This window comes from Triticum dicoccoides, chromosome 3B (assembly GCF_002162155.2).
Source record: "Triticum dicoccoides isolate Atlit2015 ecotype Zavitan chromosome 3B, WEW_v2.0, whole genome shotgun sequence".
NCBI classification, from domain to species: Eukaryota; Viridiplantae; Streptophyta; class Magnoliopsida; order Poales; family Poaceae; genus Triticum; species Triticum dicoccoides.
In genome coordinates, this window is record NC_041385.1 from 2,639,583 (window position 1) to 2,662,541 (window position 22,959).

General features: G+C 45.1%; 3 protein-coding genes and 1 long non-coding RNA gene across 6 annotated transcripts; 2 read left to right on the top strand and 2 right to left on the bottom strand.

Annotated features, from left to right (window-relative positions):
• The first annotated feature begins 242 nt into the window (after nt 1-242).
• On the top strand, nt 243-5,260 carry LOC119274242. 3 transcript variants are annotated; one of them, XM_037554909.1, is made up of 9 exons: nt 243-589; nt 755-884; nt 1,114-1,372; nt 1,454-1,682; nt 1,758-1,908; nt 2,015-2,242; nt 2,474-2,522; nt 2,835-3,713; nt 3,954-5,260. In XM_037554909.1, exons 2-9 carry the CDS (start codon nt 768-770, stop codon nt 4,034-4,036), a joined length of 1,995 nt encoding a protein of 664 aa, XP_037410806.1. In that variant the 5' UTR covers nt 243-589; nt 755-767; the 3' UTR covers nt 4,037-5,260. The 3 variants fall into 3 exon arrangements, with proteins under 3 accessions (XP_037410806.1, XP_037410808.1, XP_037410807.1); XM_037554911.1 differs by having other exon boundaries at nt 1,120-1,372; XM_037554910.1 differs by having other exon boundaries at nt 243-447.
• On the top strand, nt 4,036-5,260 carry LOC119274244. Its single transcript, XM_037554912.1, has 2 exons — nt 4,036-4,265; nt 4,380-5,260. Exons 1-2 carry the CDS (start codon nt 4,063-4,065, stop codon nt 4,630-4,632), a joined length of 456 nt encoding a protein of 151 aa, XP_037410809.1. The 5' UTR covers nt 4,036-4,062; the 3' UTR covers nt 4,633-5,260.
• Nucleotides 5,261-18,307: 13,047 nt separating this feature from the next.
• LOC119280388 lies at nt 18,308-20,357 on the bottom strand. Its single transcript, XR_005138073.1, has 4 exons — nt 20,168-20,357; nt 19,825-20,077; nt 19,261-19,732; nt 18,308-19,162 (listed from the first exon to the last, which is right to left on the bottom strand). It is a non-coding gene; the product is annotated as an uncharacterized LOC119280388 (long non-coding RNA).
• A 1,499-nt stretch (nt 20,358-21,856) lies between these two features.
• Nucleotides 21,857-22,831, bottom strand: LOC119274245 (trichohyalin-like). The gene has a single exon (XM_037554913.1). It carries the CDS (start codon nt 22,760-22,762, stop codon nt 22,106-22,108), a length of 657 nt encoding a protein of 218 aa, XP_037410810.1. The 5' UTR covers nt 22,763-22,831; the 3' UTR covers nt 21,857-22,105.
• Between the last annotated feature and the right edge of the window lie 128 nt (nt 22,832-22,959).

Consider the following 22,959-nt stretch of genomic DNA (forward strand, 5'->3'; position numbering starts at 1 on the left):
TGTCCAAGTTTTGTGTTTCCATAAAACTAATTTTTTATAAAAATAAATAGAAAACAGAGCAAATAAAAAGTAAAACAAAAATTAGGAAAAAGGAAAAGGAAAAAAATAGCCCCCTGCCCCTAGGCCTTAGGTCACAGGGGCAGGCCCAGCCGAGCCCAGCCCAGCCCAGCTTCCCTCCCGGGTCGTCCGCTACTCTTTACAGGAGGGAAGCAGGGGGATCCGTCTCCCACTCCCTCGCCCTTCTCCGCCAGATCCCGAGCGCGCCGCCGGCCATCGCCGTCCCCGCACCTCGGCGGCAAGTCCACGAGCTCCGCTTCGTCCTCCCCGACCCCGGCCTCGTCTCCGCTGCATCGCCCTCGACGCCATCGTCTTTCCCTTCGGGCACCGCGGTCGTTCCGGCCACCCTCTGCTGCTACTAAGCTCTCGCCGGCCTCCTTGAGTCACCCGGTGAGCTCCTGCACGCTTCCCCTCTCCCCCTTGCTGCTCTCCGTGCCAATAGCCGTGCCGCCGCTGCGTCATGCTCCGCCGTCTGCCATGCCAACTCCCTAGCGCCCGCGCCTGCCGTGCCCCGTTTCCGTGCTTTCCGCAGGTATTCACTTCCTTGTTTCCGCACGCTCGATATATTAGTCTACTGAAAGAGGCCAACATTTCTTTTAATTAGCTGTTTTTTTTTTTTGTCCACTGAAAGATTGCCTGTAAAATAGGAACATATTCCATTCAGTTAACTGTTTTTTCTTCATTTTTCTTCTATTAGGGACAACAATAAGATGGAAGCCGTAAGTGTGGCTCCAAGGGTTCTGTCGTTTTCTGTATTGGATGAAATTACTAAAGGTTTCTCTAATGACATGAAAGTTGGCGCTGGTTCCTATGGAAATGTTTATAAGGTAGTATATATATTACTGTTGATTACATGCTACTATTTCATATGGTTAGACCTTGTTAATGCAAACTTGATGTTACACTGCTGCGCTATTTTCTGTCAAACAGTAATACTATAGAGCATGTTGTACGTTTAGGTAAGAAAACATGAGTATGCACAAATTTTCTGCTTAAACATGTATATGTCGCTGCCAACACAACTTTGAACCATGCATTGACATATTGATTGAATAGGGACAGCATACAGATGGGGAGATGATTGCTGTGAAGGTGCTTCATTACATTCCAGGACTTGATGATGAGCAATTTCAGAAGGAGTATCACAACCTCGTAAATCTGCAACATGAAAATATTGTGCGATTAATTGGCTATTGCCATGAAACTTGGGGAGAATTTAAACCTTATGAAGGGAAAGAGATTTTTGTCGAGACGATAAAGAGGGCGCTTTGCTTTGAGTACATGCAAAATGGAAGCCTTGATTGCTGTATTGCTGGTATGATGATGCACACTGCTCTACTTGTATTGTGGCATTAAGCAAACATTCACGAGGAAGCCTTATTGTGTGTTGCTGCAGATGAATCTACTGGACATGATTGGAGCACACGCTACGCAATAATTAAGGGGATTTGTCAGGGCTTGAAATACCTTCACGAGGAATTGGTTCCTCCTATGTTGCATCTGGATTTAAAACCAGGCAATATATTGCTTGACGAAAATATGGTGCCCAAGATCGCGGATTTTGGCTTGTCGAGGCTCTTCGGAGGAGAACAAACACACATGACGAAAACTTCTATAGGAACACAGTAAGAAAGAAATAATATATGTATATGTTTTCATTAGACCCATGGTGTCAATAACATATATTATGTGTCATGCAGTGGGTACGTACCGCCAGAATATATCGATGCGGCCGTGATCACTGTCAAGTTTGACATATTCAGTTTGGGTGTGATCATCATAAAGATAATGACAGGGCCAATGGGCTACTATAGAAGTGCAGAAATGTCTCCACGAGAATTCATAGAGCTTGTAAGATAGACTGTTTTCTATATTGAGATGATAAGTACATCATTCGTGCATGATATACCTCCCTCTTTTTTTATACACTACCATGCTTTATGTTCCACACTGCTAGGTACATGGGAAGTGGAAGAATAAGCTACAAACAACAACACCAGTTGATGCATTGGAGCCATATTGTGAACAAGTAAAGAGATGCATCGAGATAGCTTTAAGTTGTGTGGATCCAGATCGGCACAAGAGGCCGACTATGGGGGTAATCATCGAGAAGTTGAACGAGACAGAGCCTGCGCTACAATCGGCTGGTGCATCAATGACCAAAACAGGGTCGTCGATATACAAGGTATGGTCACTATAATGGCACAAGCTATTAGAGTAATCCAAATATATTTGCGTAATAGGACTACGCGTGTCTGTGTTGAACCTGATTAGTGTACGCTGAGTAGTACTACTAGTTTGAGTTAGCTTCCTTATACGTGTGGGCCTGTGCTAATAAGGTTAGAGCTAGTTTCTCCATGGTATTTGGCGTTGGTGTTCGTGTAAAATTTCATATAGCTTATTTCTGTGTCTGTAGGCCACTGACTTTCCAAGAAAACAGGGCAAGGAAGAATACACAAGCTCAGGTAATGTTACATCTGTTAGCTATCACTAGTTTCCCATGGCATGTGGGGGAAATAATTTGATTTAATACATTGATCGTGTAGACAGCTATGGGTGTTAGCGTTAGACAAACTTAGGCGTGTGTTGTAAAGATTATGGCTGTGAGCAACAACTAATTTACAAATAGGAAATATACATACATGACATAAAATTAGTTTGTAGTATTTGGGATTTTATTTACTTGCCATTGCCTTTATTATGCAACCAAAAATAACAAATGAATAATGAAACAACAAATTAAGGACAATTCTCAAAATGGTCTTGTTGATTTGCAGGAACGAAGCCGACGCCGAGGGAACCCGGGGGCATGCAGATGGCAATTAAGAACCACAGAAAGGTCATGCTGGAGATCACCGGCGGTGACTACAACCATCACCGACCGGGTCTGGACCTGGTGGCTATCGTAGACGTCAGCGGCAGCATGAATGGCAAGAAGATGGAACAGCTGAAGACAGCTATGCGGTTTGTCGTACAGAAGCTCACACCCATCGACCGCTTCTGCATCGTCACGTTCTCGGATCATGCTACAAGGCTCTGCCCGCTGACACCGATGTCCAAGTCCTCACAGACATATTTGCAGCAGCTCGTCGATGACCTTAAGGCACATGGTGGCACCAACATCAGTAACGGTCTGCTGGCAGGGCTGAAGATCCTCTATGACCGCAGGATGAAAAACAGCCGCATCGCCAGCATCATGCTCATGTCGGATGGTGCAGAGTCCATGGGTGATGCTTCTCAAGTGGTTATTCGCGGCAACGTACCCGTTTACACATTTAGTTTTGGCTTTGACAGCGACCATGTGGTGCTCAGCACGGTAGCGGCCAATAGCAATGGAGGGACGTTCTCTGAAGTCCAGGATACTCGTGCTGGTGGCCTGACCATGGCCTTCTCTCAGTGCCTCGCCGGCCTACTTACAGTGACGGTTCAGGACCTCAAGGTGACGCTAGCACCCATTGGAGACGACTCGGAGATAGTGAAGGTGACTGCCGGGAACTACCTACAGACCGAGCACCAAATAAACGGCTCGGTGACCGTCAGCTTTTCGGTAACATCTACAGCAGGGAAGTGCGCAGGGTCATTATCGACCTTCTCGTTCCGTCGGCAATCCAGAGTGGGGAAATCCTCAAGGTCACATGCTCAAGCTCAAGCAGCAGGTAAAATACACACACACACACACACACACACACACACACATGCATGTCAACAGGAGAGACAAAGTAGTAGTACTAGTATCAGCTATTAGATAAACGAAATCACATGCATGCATGTCAAAGAGATACCAACCATGCAATTATTTCATGCACGCACGCAGCTATTCTGGCCTAGCCCTACTTGCTTGGTACTGAAGGCTTTGTTGTTGTTGTTGTTGTTGTTGTTGTTGTTGTTGTATGCAGCTATTCTGGTAGGTTGCAGTTTGCCGTGCCTCCTGAGGCCATGTTGGACGTGTGGCGCACCGGCATCGGCATGGAGGTGTTAAAGGAGGAGACACCGAAGGAGTTAGAGATGGAGGAGGCCCGTCTGCACTTGGTGAAGATGATGAAGGACGCGAGAATGATGGCAGACTTGAAGAAGCTCAAGGATGCCCAGGACAAGCTAGTGGAGGCCCAGAACCAGCTGTCCGATCCACTGCTCAAGACTGATCTACATAATCTCTTGGAGCTCTTCAAAACCCTAGAAACCTACGAGGCACATGGCCGCTCCTACTCCTTGGCACTGGAGTCTTCGCATGACCGGCAACGTTTTGCTACGAGGGGAATTGATATGCGGCTGTTCCTCTTCGAAACCCTAGAAACCTACGAGGCACATGGCCGCTCCTACTCCTTGGCACTGGAGTCTTCGCATGACCGGCAACGTTTTGCTACGAGGGGCATTGATATGCGGCTGTTCGCGACACCACGCATGGACATGTACCTGGAGCAGGCCAGCAGGTTCCTCAGGGAACCGACGGCACTGGTGCAGGCGGCGGACCAAGACGACATGGAGGAGGTCGCTGCTGCTCTTGCGAATATGATTCCCTGTACGGAAGAATCGGCGGTGATTAAGATCCGCAGCCCCTGGATCACTGGACCATGATGACCGAGCGGGAGGACAACAAGCTGCTCGTGATTGAGTTCACCGCGAGCTGGTGCAGGCCATCCCGCAGCATAGCTCCCTTTATTGATTTTCTCGCCAACAAGTATCCAGATGCCATTTTCCTCAAGGTTGATATTGATGATGCTGATATGGAGTATATTGCCGAGCATCACGAAGTTAATGGTGTGCCGACCTTCCTGTTCATGAACAGGGGAGAGGTTAAGGACAGGCTTCGTGGCGCAGACAAGGAAGAGCTGTTTGAGACGCTTCAGCTGCAGATGACCCTCATTATGGACAACTGACTGATACGGCATTCATATCTGTTGAGTATATTGAATATTAGGAAGTATATGATATACTAGGATTTGGTTCTAACTTGTTTTGTACTCCAAGTAGATCATTGTACTCCTATATACATGCCCACGAGGCTCAAGCAATACAACATCAATTCCACCAATACCTCTCTCTTCCTTCTAACTATATCCTTGACCGCCGGCTGTATCATCTGGCCAGCGTATACAGATGCATTGATTTAATCCTTTCTTTGCTTGTTTGACTTGGATTTCATCCCTTGGGACAAATTATTGCCTAGTGGGGCCATGTAATTCCTTACAATGTGTGTTGGTCAGACAGCAGTGATGATTAATAGTCCTAATAATACTGTAAGCTGTGACATTGTTTGTGGAGTACTCTTGTTTGTGTCTGGCATATTAAGGCCTTCTGTATGGCTACGTATACACCCTCGTGCATATGTTGTACTGCTAATTGCTCAGCAATATCTGAATCTGTACAAAATTCACCCCTCAGCTCATATACATCTGTTTCGTAGCTAGATTTCCTTAAAGATTTAACTACGGTTCATCTGATATATATCTCACTCATATACATCTGTACAGAATTGGATAGCAAGCCTCAAATGCAGTTTTCTGTAATCATCTCGCTGATATACATCTGTTCTTCTTTTCAGTCGTTTTTGCTTTTCTTCCTTGCTGTTTTGAGCTGATTTGTTCAGGTTGAGACTTCTAGTCTGTTTGGAATATACTATAAGGTAGACAATAGCCAAAAAAATCATAACAGGAGTGTACAACATCTCTTCTTTGACTGTATTCTTGCTAAAACTATTTGGCATGTTGTCGGGATCGCCCCTACTTGTTTGGTACTCAAGGCTCTTTCAAAGCAGAACAATTCGCTTTTGTGAAAGCTAATCTTTAACCCGGTCAATTGTTCGAATAAGTATAACACCAGCTTCATGTTTATCGCTTTTGCCAAGTCATGCTCCATGAGATGATAGTATTATCAGCGTACTGTAGGATAGACACCCCTCCATCAACTAGATGAGGTACCAGGCTACCTACTTGACCAGCCTCCTTTGCCCTTCCTATTAGAATGGTCAACATGTCGACTACAATATTGAACAGAATAGGTGACATCGGATCTCCTTGTCCAGCTTGGCGCGTGTGATATTGTGTTGCACGTGTGTGTGTGTGTGTGTGTGTGTGTGTGTGTGTGTGTGTGTGTGTGTGTGAAACACCAACAGAAAAATGATACTTAAGTTCAGATTTGAGCTCGCAAGTTCTCGGATTCCCCAGTAGATCTACCCTTAGATACTATTGGGTATATATCACGTAAACTTTGGCTTTTCACCGTAAAAAAATGGCAACTTTAAACTGGGCCTGCCCATGCATGTGTGTGTGAAACAAACTTGCACCTGTTAATGAATCAGATCGATGTGCGTCAACTCAATGGATCTAAGCAGTTTCTCGTTTGCATCCATGGATTTATCCTTAGATAGTACAAGGTATCATATGAGTTTTGCTTTTGATCACTTTTCCACCCTTCAAGGAACAATCTCATGTTGTCACCACCACCCCGATCGAGCTCAGCTTTCTGCATTGCTGGCACGTACTATCTATTGGTTTTATTTATTTATGTTGAAAAGGTGAAAGCCCAGGCTTGTCTCATTTTCATGCCGCCACCCACCCACCCGGTTCTTGGCACGAAGATTCCCACATGCTGCACATACTCTTAGGTTCATAGTTCATGCTGCTCTCAATTGTCGAAGTAGGTATGGTACATATGTTGTAGCTTGTTTCAAATTGTGCTAGCTACTTCTTTGATTCCAAGTTAATTGATATGCTAACTTTTTAAAAATTTAAACTACAAAGTTTGACCTCCGTCATATTAAAAAACGTCGAATAGCTAGCACCGGAACAATCTAAGTATGTAACAATTATTCGTACAGTATATTGTATTCGGACGACACCAAAGTTTAAACTATTTTTTCAATGCACGGTATGTTGTAACCGCACGACACCAAAGTGCAGCGTTTTGGCACCCCGGGGAGCATGCGATCATAAAAAAATGCTAAAAATAGTATTTTGAAATTATAATTTTTTTTTCTTTCTATGAGTACGGATGGGTGTTCTCTACATACCCATAATTCTTTTTAAATATATTATATGCTATTAAAAAAGATAGGAATCTGGCACGAAAATAACAAAAAACCTATGCATACTTACAAATAGGTCCGTGTCACATCCAAGGCAAGGATTACCCCGTATATATTGTAGAGTGAACAGTGTCATTTTTAATTAAATATTCATATTCAAGATATTATATTAATGTATACCTATATTTCAAATAATATATATATATGGTCATTTTGTGCTTTTTCGGCTTTCAGGTCGGGCTTCGGGTGGAAAAGATGAGCCTGAGCCCATCCCGGATGCCGGGCTTTCAGGCTCGGGCATCCAGGCCAGTTTGTCCATGCACAGGGACGTCCCAAATCAAAGGTGTAGAACCAAAGTGCCATTCATCCTGCACAACTGACGAGATAACAACACACAAATAATATGATGCTTCTTTTCTTGGGTCCTACTCTGCTTGTCTCATAAGCAAGGAAACAAATTATGTGTTTGCCAGATTTCGAGTCAAAACAAACATTCAAAACTTTAGAAATGGCCTTCCAATTTGATGTTAGAACCAGAAAAATCAGTCCATATTATTCATCATGTTGGTGTTGAAATATGGAATCTCGACTTGGGATGTAGATGTTTGGTTTGATGAGAACATTTGACATGTTTTTGATGAGAACATTTGTTTGGTTTGATGTTTGGTTTGATGAGTCCATATTATTCATCGAACACCTCATGTGCATAGGAGGTGAGCTAGAGCACCACAAACCTCTCCCACAGCCGGCCAGAGCAGTGGCTCTGTTCGCGGGCAGGGGCGAGGGTTATATATAGGCCTCTCTTTAGTCCCGGTTTCTGGCTAAAACCGGGACTAAAGGACAACCTTTGGTCCCGGTTCAAGCAACCAACCGGGACTAATGCTGGTGGGCCAGGAGCGAGGCTCATTGGTCCCGGTTTGTGTCTGTAACCAGGACCAAAGGGTCAGACGAACTTGGACCAATAGCCCTCGAGGCCCGACCGGCGCCCCGGCCTCACGAACCGGGACTGATGCCCCCTTTGGTCCCAGTTCGTGAGTGAACCGGGATTAAGGCCCTTACCCAGGCCTCACCCAAAGCCCTGTTTTCTACTAGTGGCAACTCGCGTACATCCCTGGCGCCGTCACGGGCGATGGCGCATGGCTGCACGACGTTCATGAGGAGTCGCGCGCTGAGAGCCTAAATGGCGCACAGGGAGAGGGGCTGTGGCTGCTTCACCACCACGAGCATGATTGCGGTTATATAAGACAAAATCAGCCCAGAAAATGATAGCAAGAAAATTGGCCACCGGGTGCATCAAAACACACTAAACACCACGTAGATGAGACCTAGACAGACCCTACTTTTTATGTATGAATTGGCAACCGCCCATTCATTTAGACCCCCACTCCAAATTCCATGTGTTTTCTAATCATTTGTTTCCACCCAAATTTCTATCATATTCCCTACACTTTCTCTGTAACAGCGTTTTGTCTGTCTTGTTATTCAAACAGGGCCTTAGACTTCAAGAGCTATATCGTACTTGTAGAAACTTCTTGTATGCACACTGTTGACACCAGATTTTGGCACAGTCAAGAACTTATTTAAAATGGCCTCAAATGGAGAAGTGTTCTACATGAAAAAGTTTCGTATTGTCGATACGAACATCTTTGAAGTTTGGGCCATCGCCATCTGATCTCATCTCGAAGGCCGAAGTTGTGTTCGAAATACTGAGATTTTGTATTCAGAATACTATTCGGCACATTACGCCCCCAAGAATGCCTCGTATGGAAAAATGATCTACATGGATTGTCTTCGTCTCGTCGAAACGATCGATTTTGATATAAGAATCATTTCAATCCGAGTTCGTATGCAAAAGTTAGAACCATCCGAATACAGCACTATCACGAGCCAAAAGTGGCGCGCCCCACCAAACACCCTGTCTGATGGGTAGCGCGAATAACAGCCTGTGTTGCACGAGCGATTTGACCCTCAAGATGAACCCTAATTAAAAAACGTTCAACATTAAAGTTGTTCGTCTCGTCGAAACGGTCAAGATTACTTTTGGGCTCATTTCCATCCGAGGTCGTTTACCACCTCAAAAGTTACCCGCAAAGTGCAGCCAGTTTAAACCGAACAGTTTTGGAAAGTTCGGACAGAATCAATCCGAATTTGACTAGGGTTTTGGGCTTGAATCCAAGCCTTTTCCTTGCACGGAAAGTCCAGCCGCCTCTTATATACCTGAGGGGTGATGGCCGATTGAACAACACACAATCGATCAATCAATCTACCACTTTTTATCTTTTATCTTTTCTCCTTAACCCTAGTTCTTCTTCTTCCTCGTTCTTCGTTCGTTCTTCTTTATTGCAGGGCGGCGGACCTCGAGGCCCTAGGGGCGATCAGGTCGACCTAGGCTTTGTTGTTGTTGTTGTTGTTGTTGTTGTTGTATGCAGCTATTCTGGTAGGCTTCAGTTTGACGTGCCTCCTGAGGCCATGTTGGACGTGTGGCGCACCGGCATCGGCATGGAGGCGTTAAAGGAGGAGACACCGAAGGAGTTAGAGACGGAAACCCATCGGCATGGAGTTTCTTCATGCGCTTTATACCAATATGACCAAAACGGCAGTGCCACAAATAAGTTGCACTAACATTATTAACTTTGCATCTTTTGGCTTCAATATTATGAATATGTGTATCACTACGATCGAGATCCAAGAAACTATTTTCATTGGGTGTATGACCATCGAAGGTTTTATTCATGTAAACAGAACAACAATTATTCTCTGACTTAAATGAATAACCGTATTGCAATAAACATGATCAAATCATATTCATGCTCAACGCAAACACCAAATAACATTTATTTAGATTCAACACTAATCCCGAAAGTATAGGGAGTGTGTGATGATGATCATATCAATCTTGAAACCACTTCCAACACACATCGTCACTTCACCCTTAACTAGTTTCTGTTCATTCTGCAACTCCCGTTTTGAGTTACGAGCGGCGTGGGGGTCAGGCGCCACAAGGAGTCGTACCAGGTGGTGCAGTCTTCATTTTAGAGTTGATGTGAGGCCACCTTTTCTTTTTCAACCAATATAACAAACATGATCTGTCTATCTATATAACGTAGTTATAGCGAGATTGACTTGTGCTAACTAGTCTACTTATTCTGTTTCACTTAGCATAAGGTGTTGTTTTACTCGTCTACTTGTGTTGTTTCACTTAACAACACTTGCTGCATGGATGGGCCTTTCATTTCTTCTTGTTCAACTGCAGAAACTGTGGGCGGGCCTTGTGGACTTGTCTGACCTGAAAATGTGCCAATCAAACACGGCTTGCATAAGTATCTGAAGAAACCATTTATAAAGCAAAGAAAAAGCTTGCTATTCAATCATTAAGAGTAACGTATATCAGAAAAAATCTAGTCTGCTTGGTTTAGTAGAACCTGCTCAACATCTAACAGACCCAGCCTCCGGTCTTCCTGGTGCTCACCGCTTGCTCACCCTAGAACCAGCAGCTGAGTGTGCAGCGCTTGCCGCTCTCTTCGACGGCCTTAGCTCACCAACCTGCAGGCCCCTATTCATCGCTGCGTTCTTCATGGCAGCAGCGGCGGCAGGGTCCCCTTTGCTCTTAATCTCGTCGACCGCATCCGGGGGAACCCGCTTGTTGGCCGAGTCTGAACTTCTCAGGATGCAGTGGTGTTGTGTTTTCACGCTCGTCGCCTCTCACTCGCGCAAAGCCGCGGCACCTCCTCGTGCAACTTATTATCAAAGACGAGCAACTCAAATAAATAATATGGACATGTCAACTACTCCTCCAAATGGTCGAGCCTCTGAAGCATTGATTCCTTTAAGTTGAGTGGCGGCTCGTTATTCTGAAATCCAACTGTTAAAAAATTCAACTCTCTTGTTGATGCCCATTGATAATTATTATACTGGTAAAAAATTAGTTGAGTATTGTACTCTTTGCTTAAGATCAGTAACCTCAGAGTCTGATTAGTGATATAATTTTTATGTTGAATAACCTTTTTATTGGCACTATCCCTTACTACCTCATTCGACTATTGCAAAGACTCTGCTGAACATGCCCACCTACTCCTTCTCTGTTCACATGACCGCCTCTCACACAACTCATTTCATCGCTTACACCATGTTTCAGTTTGGCCTATTTCCCCGCTTTTCCTGATCTATATTTTTTTATACAAAAATTTTATATTTATTATACTGCTATGTTTAGGAGTACAATTTTTCATTATTTGTTTGACATACTTTTTTAACGCAGTTGTTTTTTTTGTTTGCCATAAATAAAAAAATTAGTTTTTATTACTTATTTATTATATATTTGTAATATATATCATTGAATAAAACTCACGTGTTGCACTGAATTCTTCTACTTTGAAACAAAAACTTTTATTTTATTTCATATTTGTGTGAATTATATAGTTTATACATACATATGGTTGATATCTCTAAACCATATGGTTTAACAAATATTGAAATATTGGTTGTACTATATGATTAGGAAAAAATATCTAGGAAAATTCTAGAGTGAAATATAATCATAGGTGAGGGACTGCTCCAAATACATTCAATTTTGGAGCACCAATGTACAAATTTAACCATATAGGTACTTATTTAACCATATATGGGGGATTACACAATGTACAAATTTAACTATTATATATAAATACACTATCCTATATACACTCCTAGTTTTAAAGATCCCACATTCAATTGAGGTCCCCAATTGAAATTGGGTCACCCGATTTTGACCAGGTCAACACTTTCTTAGAGCACTCTCAGTCAATTCTTTTTATAGTATACATTGTGCTTCCTAATTTTTAAGGACTCACAATTGAGGCCTTTAATCTAGAACTGGGTCACATGATTTTAACCGAGGAATCTTTCCCACCTTGTGGCACCCCTCCCTTCTCCTCCAACCTATATAGGCTCCTCTAGTTCTACCTCTAGTTTATTCAATTATAGCTAGATTAATCCTCTCTAGTTCTTATAATTAGAAGCCCAGTGTGGTTGTAATCTTCACCCTCTAATTCTCTGGCATCGATTAGCTCTGGACAGCAAAGCGCTGCCGATCGTGAAGACCGTACGCTTGCAAACTGTGGATAGGCCGTGCTTTCTGTCTTCCGTTCGAGGGATCGTTCGTGAACGGTTCATGAGACTTCAAGTAAGAGCTACGCCATTTGTTCTTCCGCTGCTACTCAGAGGTAATGATCCAATATAAAGCTACTTACAGTGACGGTTCGTAATGACCCTACTCAGAGTACGCCAATTGTGCTTCAAGTAAGAGCTACGCCAATTGGCCTGACCATGGCCCCCTCTCTGTGCCTCGCCGGCCTACTTACAGTGACGGTTCAGGACCTCAAGGTGACGCTAGCACCCATTGGAGACGACTCGGAGATAGTGAAGGTGACTGCCGGGAACTACCTACAGACCGAGCACCAAATAAACGGCTTGGTGACCGTCAGCTTCGGTAACATCTACAGCAGGGAGTGCGCAGGGTCATTATCGACCTTCTCCTTCCGTCGGCAATCAAGAGTGGGGAAATCCTCAAGGTCACATACTCAAGCTCAAGCAGCAGGTAAAATACACACACACACACACACACACACACACACACACACACACACACACACACATGCATGTCAACAGGAGAGACAAAGTAGTAGTACTAGTATCAGCTATTAGATAAACGAAATCACATGCATGCATGTCAAAGAGAGACCAACCATGCAATTATTTCATGCACGCATGGAGCTATTCTGGCCTAGCCCTACTTGTTTGGTACTGAAGGCTTTGTTGTTGTTGTTGTTGTTGTTGTATGCAGCTATTCTGGTAGGCTTCAGTTTGCCGTGCCTCCTGAGGCCATGTTGGACGTGTGGCGCACCGGCATCGGCATGGAGGTGTTAAAGGAGGAGACACCGAAGGAGTTAGAGACGGAGGAGGCCCGTCTGCACTTGGTGAAGATGATAAAGGACGCGAGAATCATGGCAGACTTGAAGAAGCTCAAGGATGCCCAGGACAAGCTAGTGGAGGCCCAGGACCAGCTGTCTGATCCGCTGCTCAAGACTGATCTACATAATCTCTTGGAGCTCTTCAAAACCCTAGAAACGTAGCAACCCATCATCTAATAACTACTCCACAATGCATTCCCTAAGGCCCAAGTATGGTGAAGTGTCTTGTAGTCGACGTTCACATGACACCACTAAGGGAATCACAACATGCATACCATCAAAATATCAAACACATATCAAGTTCACATGATTACTTGCAACATGACTTCTCCCGTGACCTCAAGAACAAAAGTAACTACTCATAAATAATAATCATGCTCAAGATCAGAGGGGTATTAAATAGCATAATGGATCTGAATATATAATCTTCCACCAAATAAACCATATAGTAATCAACTACAAGATGTAATCAACACTACTAGTCACCCACAAGCACCAATCTAAGGTTCCGGTACAAAGATTGATCACAAGAGATGAACTATGGTTCGAATGGAGATTGTGTTGTTGAAGATGTTGATGGAGATTACCCTCCCCAAGATGGGAGAGTTGTTGCTGATGATGATGACGATGATTTTCCCCTTCGGGAGGGAAGTTCCCCCGGCGGAATCGCTCCGCCGGAGGGCAAAAGTGCTCCTGCCCAAGTTCCGCCTCGAGACGGCGGTGCTTCGTCTCAAAAGTCCTCTGCTCATTTTTTTCTAGGTAAAAATGAGTTATATACCAGAAGTGGGGCACCGGAGGTGTGCCGAGGAGGGCACAACCCACCAGGGCGCGCCTGGGGGTCCTGGCGCGCCCAAGTGGGTTGTGCCCACCTGGTGGGGCCCCTCTGGTACTTATTTGCTTCAATTTTTCTTATATATTCCATAAAAAATCTTTGTGAAGTTTCAGCTTATTTGAAATTGTGCAGAATAGGTATCTTGACGGTGCTTATTCAGGTCCACTATTCCAGCTGCCGGTATTCTCCCTCCTTGTGCAAACCTTGCAAATTCTGAGAGAAAAGGCATTAGAATTATACCCAAAAGCATTATTATGCATAAAAACATTATAAATAAAAGTAGGAAAACATGATTCAAAATGGACGTATCAACTCCCCCAAGCTTAGACTTCGCTTGTCCTCAAGCAAAAAACCTAAATCAAAAAACATGTCCACATGCTTAGAGAGAGAGGTGTCGATAAAAACAAAATACGGACATAGAAGCATCACGCATATTATTATAACAGCAAAGAACTTTAACATAGAACTCTTATCATATACTTTTATCATATAACTTCTCATGAACAAGTAACAATTCATCACAACATTGAAGTATAAAGCATAAATCTTATTGAAAACCAACAAACTGTGTTCTCAGTCAACTTTGCAACTACAATTCATCATATTTTCAGGAAGGGTCACGTATCAGAGCGTTTAGGCAAGTCCACATTCTCAACCATCATCTTATCTTTTATGATTGCTAACACTCATAGCATACCCTTGAACAAAAAGTTTCAACAAGACACATTGAAAGATAGGGGCTTAAAGTTTTGCCACCCAACCTATTCACCTCAAGGGTGATGTCAACAATAATGACTCATGCCCACTCATATCCAACTGGATATATGTGTCTAGATCTTTCCGCACCACATGATGCTTGCCAAAAGAGAAAATAAGATGGAATAGTGAGGAATACTTTGACTCAACACAAAAGTAAATGCATAAAAATAAAATATAGGCCCTCCGCAGAGGAAACAGGGGTTGCCATGTGCTTATTTGTTTGTATGCCAAATCCCTCACGTTATAATTGCCCCTTATGGTAGCAAACTTATTTGTTTGTGCTTAATCTTTGTCATCACAAGTTCGCACAACGCTCAATTTTCTCTTACACTAATTGACCCAACACATTTAGAAGCAATTTTTATTGCTTTAATGCACCGATGACAACTTACTTGAAGGATCTTATTCAATCCATAGATAAGTTTGGGTTAAGGGTTTTTGGATGCACAAGTAGTATCTCTACTTAGTGCGGAATTTTTGGATCGCTTTCATTTGTGAGCATTCCCTTGATTGTTTGGATCGCTTTCTTTTGCAGAAAGAAGACACTAGCGTGGATATCTCTTACTTCGAGGCGTGGACCAACAAACGTACCAAAGCCGACAAGGACAAAGACCCTCTCCACCCGAAGAGGGACTGGATCAGCTCTAAAGCCAAGTCAGATGGGGAGAACTACACCAAAAAGTTAAAGGAGAAGTACGGGGAAGATGTTGATCCTCGTACAACGTCGTTTGACTCTATTGTTGCCATTGCCGCGACAGGCGGCAGACCGAATGGCCGGAAGGCAATTCACCTCGATTCCTTCAAAACCTCCTCCCTTCTGAGAGTCTCCACGCTCCGTGCTATGAGTACTAGCTCTGCTCCTACCATAGAGCGTCACGTACCACATACCGTGACCGTTATTGATGAAATTCATGTCAGTGCTTCTTCATTGATCCTTAATGGTCATGCATGTTTGCATTTCAACACTGATGACATTCACATTGCCATATTGTAGAGCCGGTTGACTGACACCGAGAAGTAACGAGATGATAATCGGGCTCAACTGAAGGCACAAAATGAACTAGTGAAGTCTTTACAACATATGGTGGCCAATCTTTATTCTATGCAGGGCAAGTCAGTGCCAGACATGCCAGCAATGCAAGAGTGGAACATTGTGAGTTCCATTCGAACTTTGCCGAGTGACCATTTTTTACATTGCCATATGCATTCATCTTATTGTCTTAAAATTCTTACAGCTCAATCCATCACAAGGGTCCAACAATGTTTGGGCGGTTTCACCTCCTACTCCTTCGGGTGTAGTTGCGGTAGAAAACGTAATGATGGCTCCTCCTTGTCAGCCTCCTAGTCCTTCTAATGTTCATGTTCCCACTCCGAGCACCAAAACCGTGTGAACTTCATGTTCATGTTCCCACTCCTGGTCCTTACATGTGTTTGCTTGACAACTATTGCATCTTGTGTGCTTCAGACTTGTGAACTTGTGGTAGTCGAGTGTATGAACATCACTATTGGACCTTTTATGCACTATTGCTTGTATGTGGGATGTGCTTGAGAAATATTGCTTTTTATGTGCGATGCTGCTTATATGTGAGATGCTGGATGTGGGATGCACTATATACTATTGTTTGTGATGTTTTGCTGCAGGAATAAAACCAAAAAGAGGAAAAAAGGCTGCTGGGCATACTTCTACCGAGGGCAACTCTCAGAAAATCCTATTGAACTGGAGCGGGTGGCTCACTTTACCGAGGGTCCCTCTCGGAAAAACCTGCTGAGCTGGAGCAGGTGGCTCTCTTTACCGAGGGCGACTCTCGGGAAAACAGGATGACCTGTAGGGCCTGACAAACCTTTGCCGAGTACAACGCTCGGCAAATGAGGTAACCTTTGCTGACAGTGGCTCTTGGCAAAGTCAGCCTCGGCCTACACAATTGGACCCACCTGTCAGGTGGGTGCCACGTGTCATCCCATTACTGGTCCGCTTTGCCGAGAGTGGCACTCGGCAAAGCCTGCCTCGACGAACGCTATTGGACCCACCCGTCAGGTGGGTGCCACATGTCGACTTCTTATTGGTCTACTTTGCCGAGAGCGGCTCTCGGCAAAGCCAGCCTCGGCCTACACAGTCGGACCCACTTGTCAGGTCAGCGCCACGTGTCGGCCTCGTACTGGTCACCTTTGCCGAGGGTGGCACTCGGCAAAGCCTGCCTCGGTGAACGCTGTTGGACCCACCTGTCAGGTGGACGCCACATGTCGGCTTCCTATTGGTCATATTTGCCGAGAGTGGCTCTCGGCAAAGCCAGCCTCGACCTACATAGTTGGACCCAGCTGTCAGGTCAGCGCCACATGTCAGCTTTCTACTGCCCAAGTTTGCCGAGAGTGGCTCTCGGTAAAGCCAGCCTCGGCATAGATGGCTGGACCCACCTGTCAGGTTGTCGTTTCCGTCAGGCGTCCGTGAGGCACTTTATTTTGCCAAGTTGCACTGTGTGGCACTCGGCAAAGCCTTTGCCGAGTGCCCGACAGTTGGCTCTCGGCAAATTCTTGTTTGCCTGAGCCTTGTACGCCGAGTGGGCTTGGCTTTGCTGACGGGATTTGGCCCTTTGTCGAGTGTCCGTGGCACCCGGTGTATGTTTCTATCCCAGTAGTGTACCAAGGCATCGGTGGTCTTCACATGGTATGGAAGCTTCATCCGTGCCATTTCATCGGTTGCCACCATCACTGCTTTCTTCCTATTTCAATCAAGCATTGGCAAAAATGACTTCAACAGAATTGATGCCATTGTCACATACATCTTAATAGTTAGGGCTGTCCTCCTAGAGATGACATCATTGTTGAAGGCAATGGGATCAACATGGACATGTGCACTGTTGCGTTCTAGAAGATGGCACCGGCTTCACAACACAATCTTTTCATACAACTGGTTCATGACGGAAAAAAGAGAAGAATAACACACTCGCATTGAAAGAAAAGACGCACACCAAGAGAAGCAACAAATGGTTAAACCATACCATATAGTGTAAGAAAAACATTTAAGAAATAAATGATGCAGAGGAGTTAACATGATACCAGGGATCAGTAATTTCCACACTGAATGGGCTGAGGATGTCTTCACATTGATCGGCTCTGTCCTAGGAATGGCAAGTCCATGAATATTCTTCTTCTTCTTCTCTTACCTCTTGAGGAGCCTCTGGCCTGTGATGCTTGCCCGCCAATGTCTCCATTATTCCCACGAACGACCAAAGGAGCCAGACTGTAGAGAGGTACTACTCCCCACCTTCACCCAAGCTCTTGGCATGCAGGTAGCCACTGCACTAGCTAGTGGAATAGACTGATCGACGGCCAGATCAAGTACTTGTTGAATGTAACAATGTTGGTTAGCAAATTCCCTTAGAGATTTGAAGGTGGCAAGCTTCATCAGGAATGCAGGCTTCTCCTTGCGAACACAAAAGGACATCTCAGTACAACATGATGTCCTTTTGTGTTCGCAAGGAGAAGCCTGCATTCCTGTTGAAGCTTACCAAGGGAACTAGGGCAACATGGAATGTGCTGGGCGAGTACCATGCAGGGAAGCAACAGCTCCAGCACAGTGGTGCAACCGAAGAGAATGTATGTCACTATGATATCCTTCTTGTTATGGCCATCCTTGTGGTTCACAGCGAAGAGCACCATATATAGAAGCTAAGGCCAGAAATGGAAAAAGGCAAACTGAGCATGCCGCACCAAAGCCAGTCAAATTTGATGCTATTCTCGTGTACAAGATACAAAATCTGTATTGTATGTTAGGCTAAGGCCCTCCACATGGAGGTGTGTTGGCAGCCCAACATCAGCCCACATAGTCCACCACATGTCAGCCGTTGATCTTCGTTGCATCCAATGATTACGAGTGCTTCCTTGTGAAGGGAGTAGAGAAGAAAACCCTAGCCACTCCACCCCTACCGGTGGTGGGTGCCATTTTCGTGAAAGTCATTGCCCAATCAGGGGTAGGGCATGGCATATCTTTGGATGATGGTGTTGTGCCTTGCGTGTTGGTAGTCATCTTTATTGTGGACGTCAACTCTTGTCAGGGGTGCCATTCCAGCCAGCCAAGACCTGTCAAAGGAGGCGGTCATCGACGTCGAGCAACACCTCGGTGGCCTCGACGCCAAAGGACGGCTTGGTATTGAAGTTGGCCTGGTGACACCTGACCAAGACAGAGAGCGAGAGGGGCAGCAGTATGTATGTTGAGAGGGAGAGGGAACGCTGCCTGCCTCTGCATGATTACAGATCCACAGCTGCAACTATGTACAGTACAGACCACCATATGCGTGCCTGGGAGGTGCACAATGATGCATGTACCCTTCCTACCCTTGATCAGCTTCAGGAGATCCGCCTCCGAAATACGCTCGATCCGAGGAAGTCCTGCCTGTTTTCCTCTCCCACATGGCGATGAACTCATTGTGGGACACCATGTTCACTGGCGGCCTCATGTAGAGGATATTGTTCAGTTGAGGGTCCTCGGGTCATCGATCGCTCTCACTTTGTAGGCAGCTATGTCTTCTTCCACCACAAACACCGCTGCGTGCATCAATACAGATAGATCAACGCATGCTGTAACACTCAGCTGACAGTCGAATTTACAGTGGCAGGAAGCCAGGAACAGGATGCGTGCTTACCTTTTGCATCTCCATCGCCTAGGACCGTGATCTTGTCAGATGGAGGACCGGCGCCAACGGCTGCAACATCGCAGATGCTCGGAAGGTAGGTTTCGGCGAACCCGTTGCAGCAGACAAATGTATGTATGAGGCATACATACCCTCTGCCTCGATCAGACAGTGAAGCCTGGTTTTACCAGTGTACACTGTACAGTGTGGCCGCTGGATCCACGGTGTGAACCCTCTCTACGTCAGAGCCAAACTTGGATGGCAGGCAGGAACCTCTCAACATCAACTATCCAGTGATCGATCTGTAGCCACATGGTTCCACCAAGAAACAAGACAAGTTGATAACCTGACTGACCTTGATGAGATTGCCGGCCTCCTTGATTGCCATGACAATCCTCATCTGCTCGTCGAGCTGACAGCGCCCCACGGCAGAGATGACAACTTTGATTGCATCTACGAGGCTCCCGTGGTCAAATAAATATCTCTGGTCATCAGACAGACAAATAAGAATCCACAGAGAAAAACAGAGTGTAGCTTGATGAGAGCACACAACAGATGATGATATTAATCTTATACCTTGATGATGAGAGCAACGACACCGGAGTCGATCAAGCTTTTGAGGAGCTGCGCCTTGGCTGGATCAAAAGGCGCAGCATCCCTAGCTCATGAGGACAGAGGTACAACAATATGCTTGCCTATCCGATGTGACCTGTGCCACCAATTACCAGGACCCTGCTCCTCTCCTCCTCATTGTCCAGTGTCATAGTTCCTGATTCAAATACCAAAAAATGCTCTGCTGGCTTGGGTGCGCTGCAAGGTCTTTTACCGGCTGCAATTTCAAGTGGTCAAAGGAATTATAAAGTTGACTGACAATTTCCACCTACAAAACAATCAATTGCTAAGTTTCAACAACCCTCACCTTCCATTAAGTGCACCTTGGACATCGCAACAAAACCTCATCCATACATCCATGGTCAACTGTAATTATAAATCACTGAAAAGGTACTTTTGGGTCTTTCATCCATATACATCCATGGCCGACTGTAATTATAAATCATCTGAAAAAAGTACTTTTGGGTCTTTCATCCATATACATCCATGGCCGACTGTAATTATAAATCATCTGAAAAAATAATTTTGGGTCTTTCATCCATATACATCCATAGCCGACTGTAATTATAAATCATCTGAAAAAATAATTTTGGGTCTTATTCAACCTCGGTGACTGTGGAACCTCTCTTTTCAATAAGCATTCTACCACTAACTTTGCGCCTGACTATGGTTTATGAACTCTTGACATCTTAAAAGAAATAAACAGTTAATATCATTTGTGGTACATTATTTTCTCATACAATGACACACTTGACCGGAGGGCAGGTGTACACACAAGTTGCAGGACAGTAATGCAGGCTTCAGTAATAAACTTCACTACAGAGATCCTACACGTTCTCACAGGCACACATATTAGTAAGCCATAACAGTAGAGTGGGCGTAATACGCATTTAGCACAAAACAGAGCTGTTGAGCATAATATGGCATAATGATCAGGTGTCACAAAAGACAAAATAGAGCCTCGATTTTTGTAAAATAAAGCCTAGAAAAGAAGAGACAGACAGATCAACCTCACTGTACCAATCTTCAAAAAAAAATCCTCATGACACATCTCCAAGCAGTATGGCATAAAAATCAGATGTCACAGAAGAGAGCTGTTGAGTGTACCTGAATCAGACTCTGCCGCTGGTCCATGATTGTTCTGCCTTGTACCGTCCAACAGGGTGATCATCCTCGGCACCTCCGTTTGGCACGTCAGCTCCCTTGGCTCCAGGCACGGTGACGGCTCCAGCGAGCATCTGAGACTGGACACGGTGACCACGGTTGACTAACTCAGACAGGTGTGTCAGCTGTCAGCAAGGAAAATCATCTCATGCACAAATGTTATCAGTGTGTGACTATTGAGGCAAAACACAGACTGAATCAGCTGCAAGACAGCACCGAATCAGCGATTGCTCGTGTTTGTTTTTCAGGCTCAGAGCTGGCTCATGGTCCAAACTGTAACTTACTGAAAATTATATCAGTCATCATGGTACATTATTTTTCATACAATGACACACTTGATCTGCGGATAGATGTAAAGACAAGTAGCAAGGAAATAATGCTGCATTAAGCACTCGGTTGAATGTTTCTGTATAACTTAACTTGTAACAATATATATCAATAGTATAATTTCAAATTCTAATTTGAAGGACCAACAGGCTCCAATAAGTAGATTTCACTACAAACATCACAAGCACAGATGAATAAGGCCACTAACTAACAGTAGCGTAAGCAACTAAGCATAGTATGGAACTGAGGCATCTCAGGGGAACCTATGAATTCATTATCATTCGTGACACATTATTTTACACACAGCTGGTTTGCAAGATGACACGCTCGATTAGAGGGCAGGTGAAGAGATAATGCTGCACTAAGAACTTGAGTTAAACCAAATAGATACTAGTATAATTCCAAATGCCAATCTGAAGGTGAGAAATCTCATCTATGGCACCTGTTAACAGGCTCCAATAAGTGGAAAAGGTCATACACATCCTCATAAGCATGGACAAATAAGTCAGTAGGTCACTAGTTCTGTTGCGACAATGGCATTGCATAATGATCAGGTGTCACAAAACAGAGTCTAGCAGAGTGGCCTGTCTTTAAAAGGCCACAACAGCCTCAATTGTACAATAATAAAGCCTAACATGCGACAGACAGCTAAATCAACCTCACCGTTCCAATCATCGAAAATATCCTCCTCATGACACATTTGCTTGCAAGCAGTATGGGTTCTTCTTCTAAAGCCTAACCTCCAAGATTACTTCTACTTGCGCTGCTTCTTCTTGGTATGCTCCACCTTTCCTTCTTCTTCTTGAGCGTCGTTGTCGCCATCTCTGCTCCTCTTGTTTTTCTTGTGCTTCTTCTTCTTGTCGCTCCCCAAATCGGCATCGACGAAATCAACTTGTTCTTTCTTCACCTGGACCAACTCTTGCGCGGCATGCTTCCGCTTCTTCTTGAGCTGCTCCGGCTCCTCCTCCTCCTCCTCTGCCTCCTGCTTGATGATGACGATGTCTTTCTCCTCCTCCTCCTCCTTCTTCTTCCTGGGAACCAAACTGATCCCTACTTTGGACACCACCGCCTCCTCCTCCTCCTGTTGGAGTTGGATCAAAGAAGGGACATGTTGCTCCTCCTGCTTGACGACACGCCTCTCTTCCTTGTTCCTCCGCTTCCTCTCACTGTGAACAAGGTCCCCCTCCACATCCACCTTGACCTTGACCTCGTGCTGGTGCTGGGCCCTGAGTAGGTCGCGGCGGAACTCGCGGAGCTCGTCGACGGCGTCGGCGGCGGTGCGGAGGTATGTGCCTGCGTCGGAGGAGGGGAGGTTGGAGGCGGAGCTCTTGTGGAATCCGTCGAGGATGACCTTGGCCTTGAGGAGCGAGCACGGCTTGGAGGAGACGATGGCGCCGGTGACCGCCCTCATCGCCTCGCCGCCGGCCGCCGCCGCCGCCGCCGCCACAGAGAGAGACAAAGGAGGCTGCTTGGTTGGTTGGTTCACTCCTAGTCCTAGGGTTGCTTGCTTGCTTCTTGGTTTTGTCGGGCCGATGGACAAACCATTTTGGGCCGCAGCCCACAAAATACCCCTAGGGTTTGCACTGGGCCAACTAAACCACCCCTGTT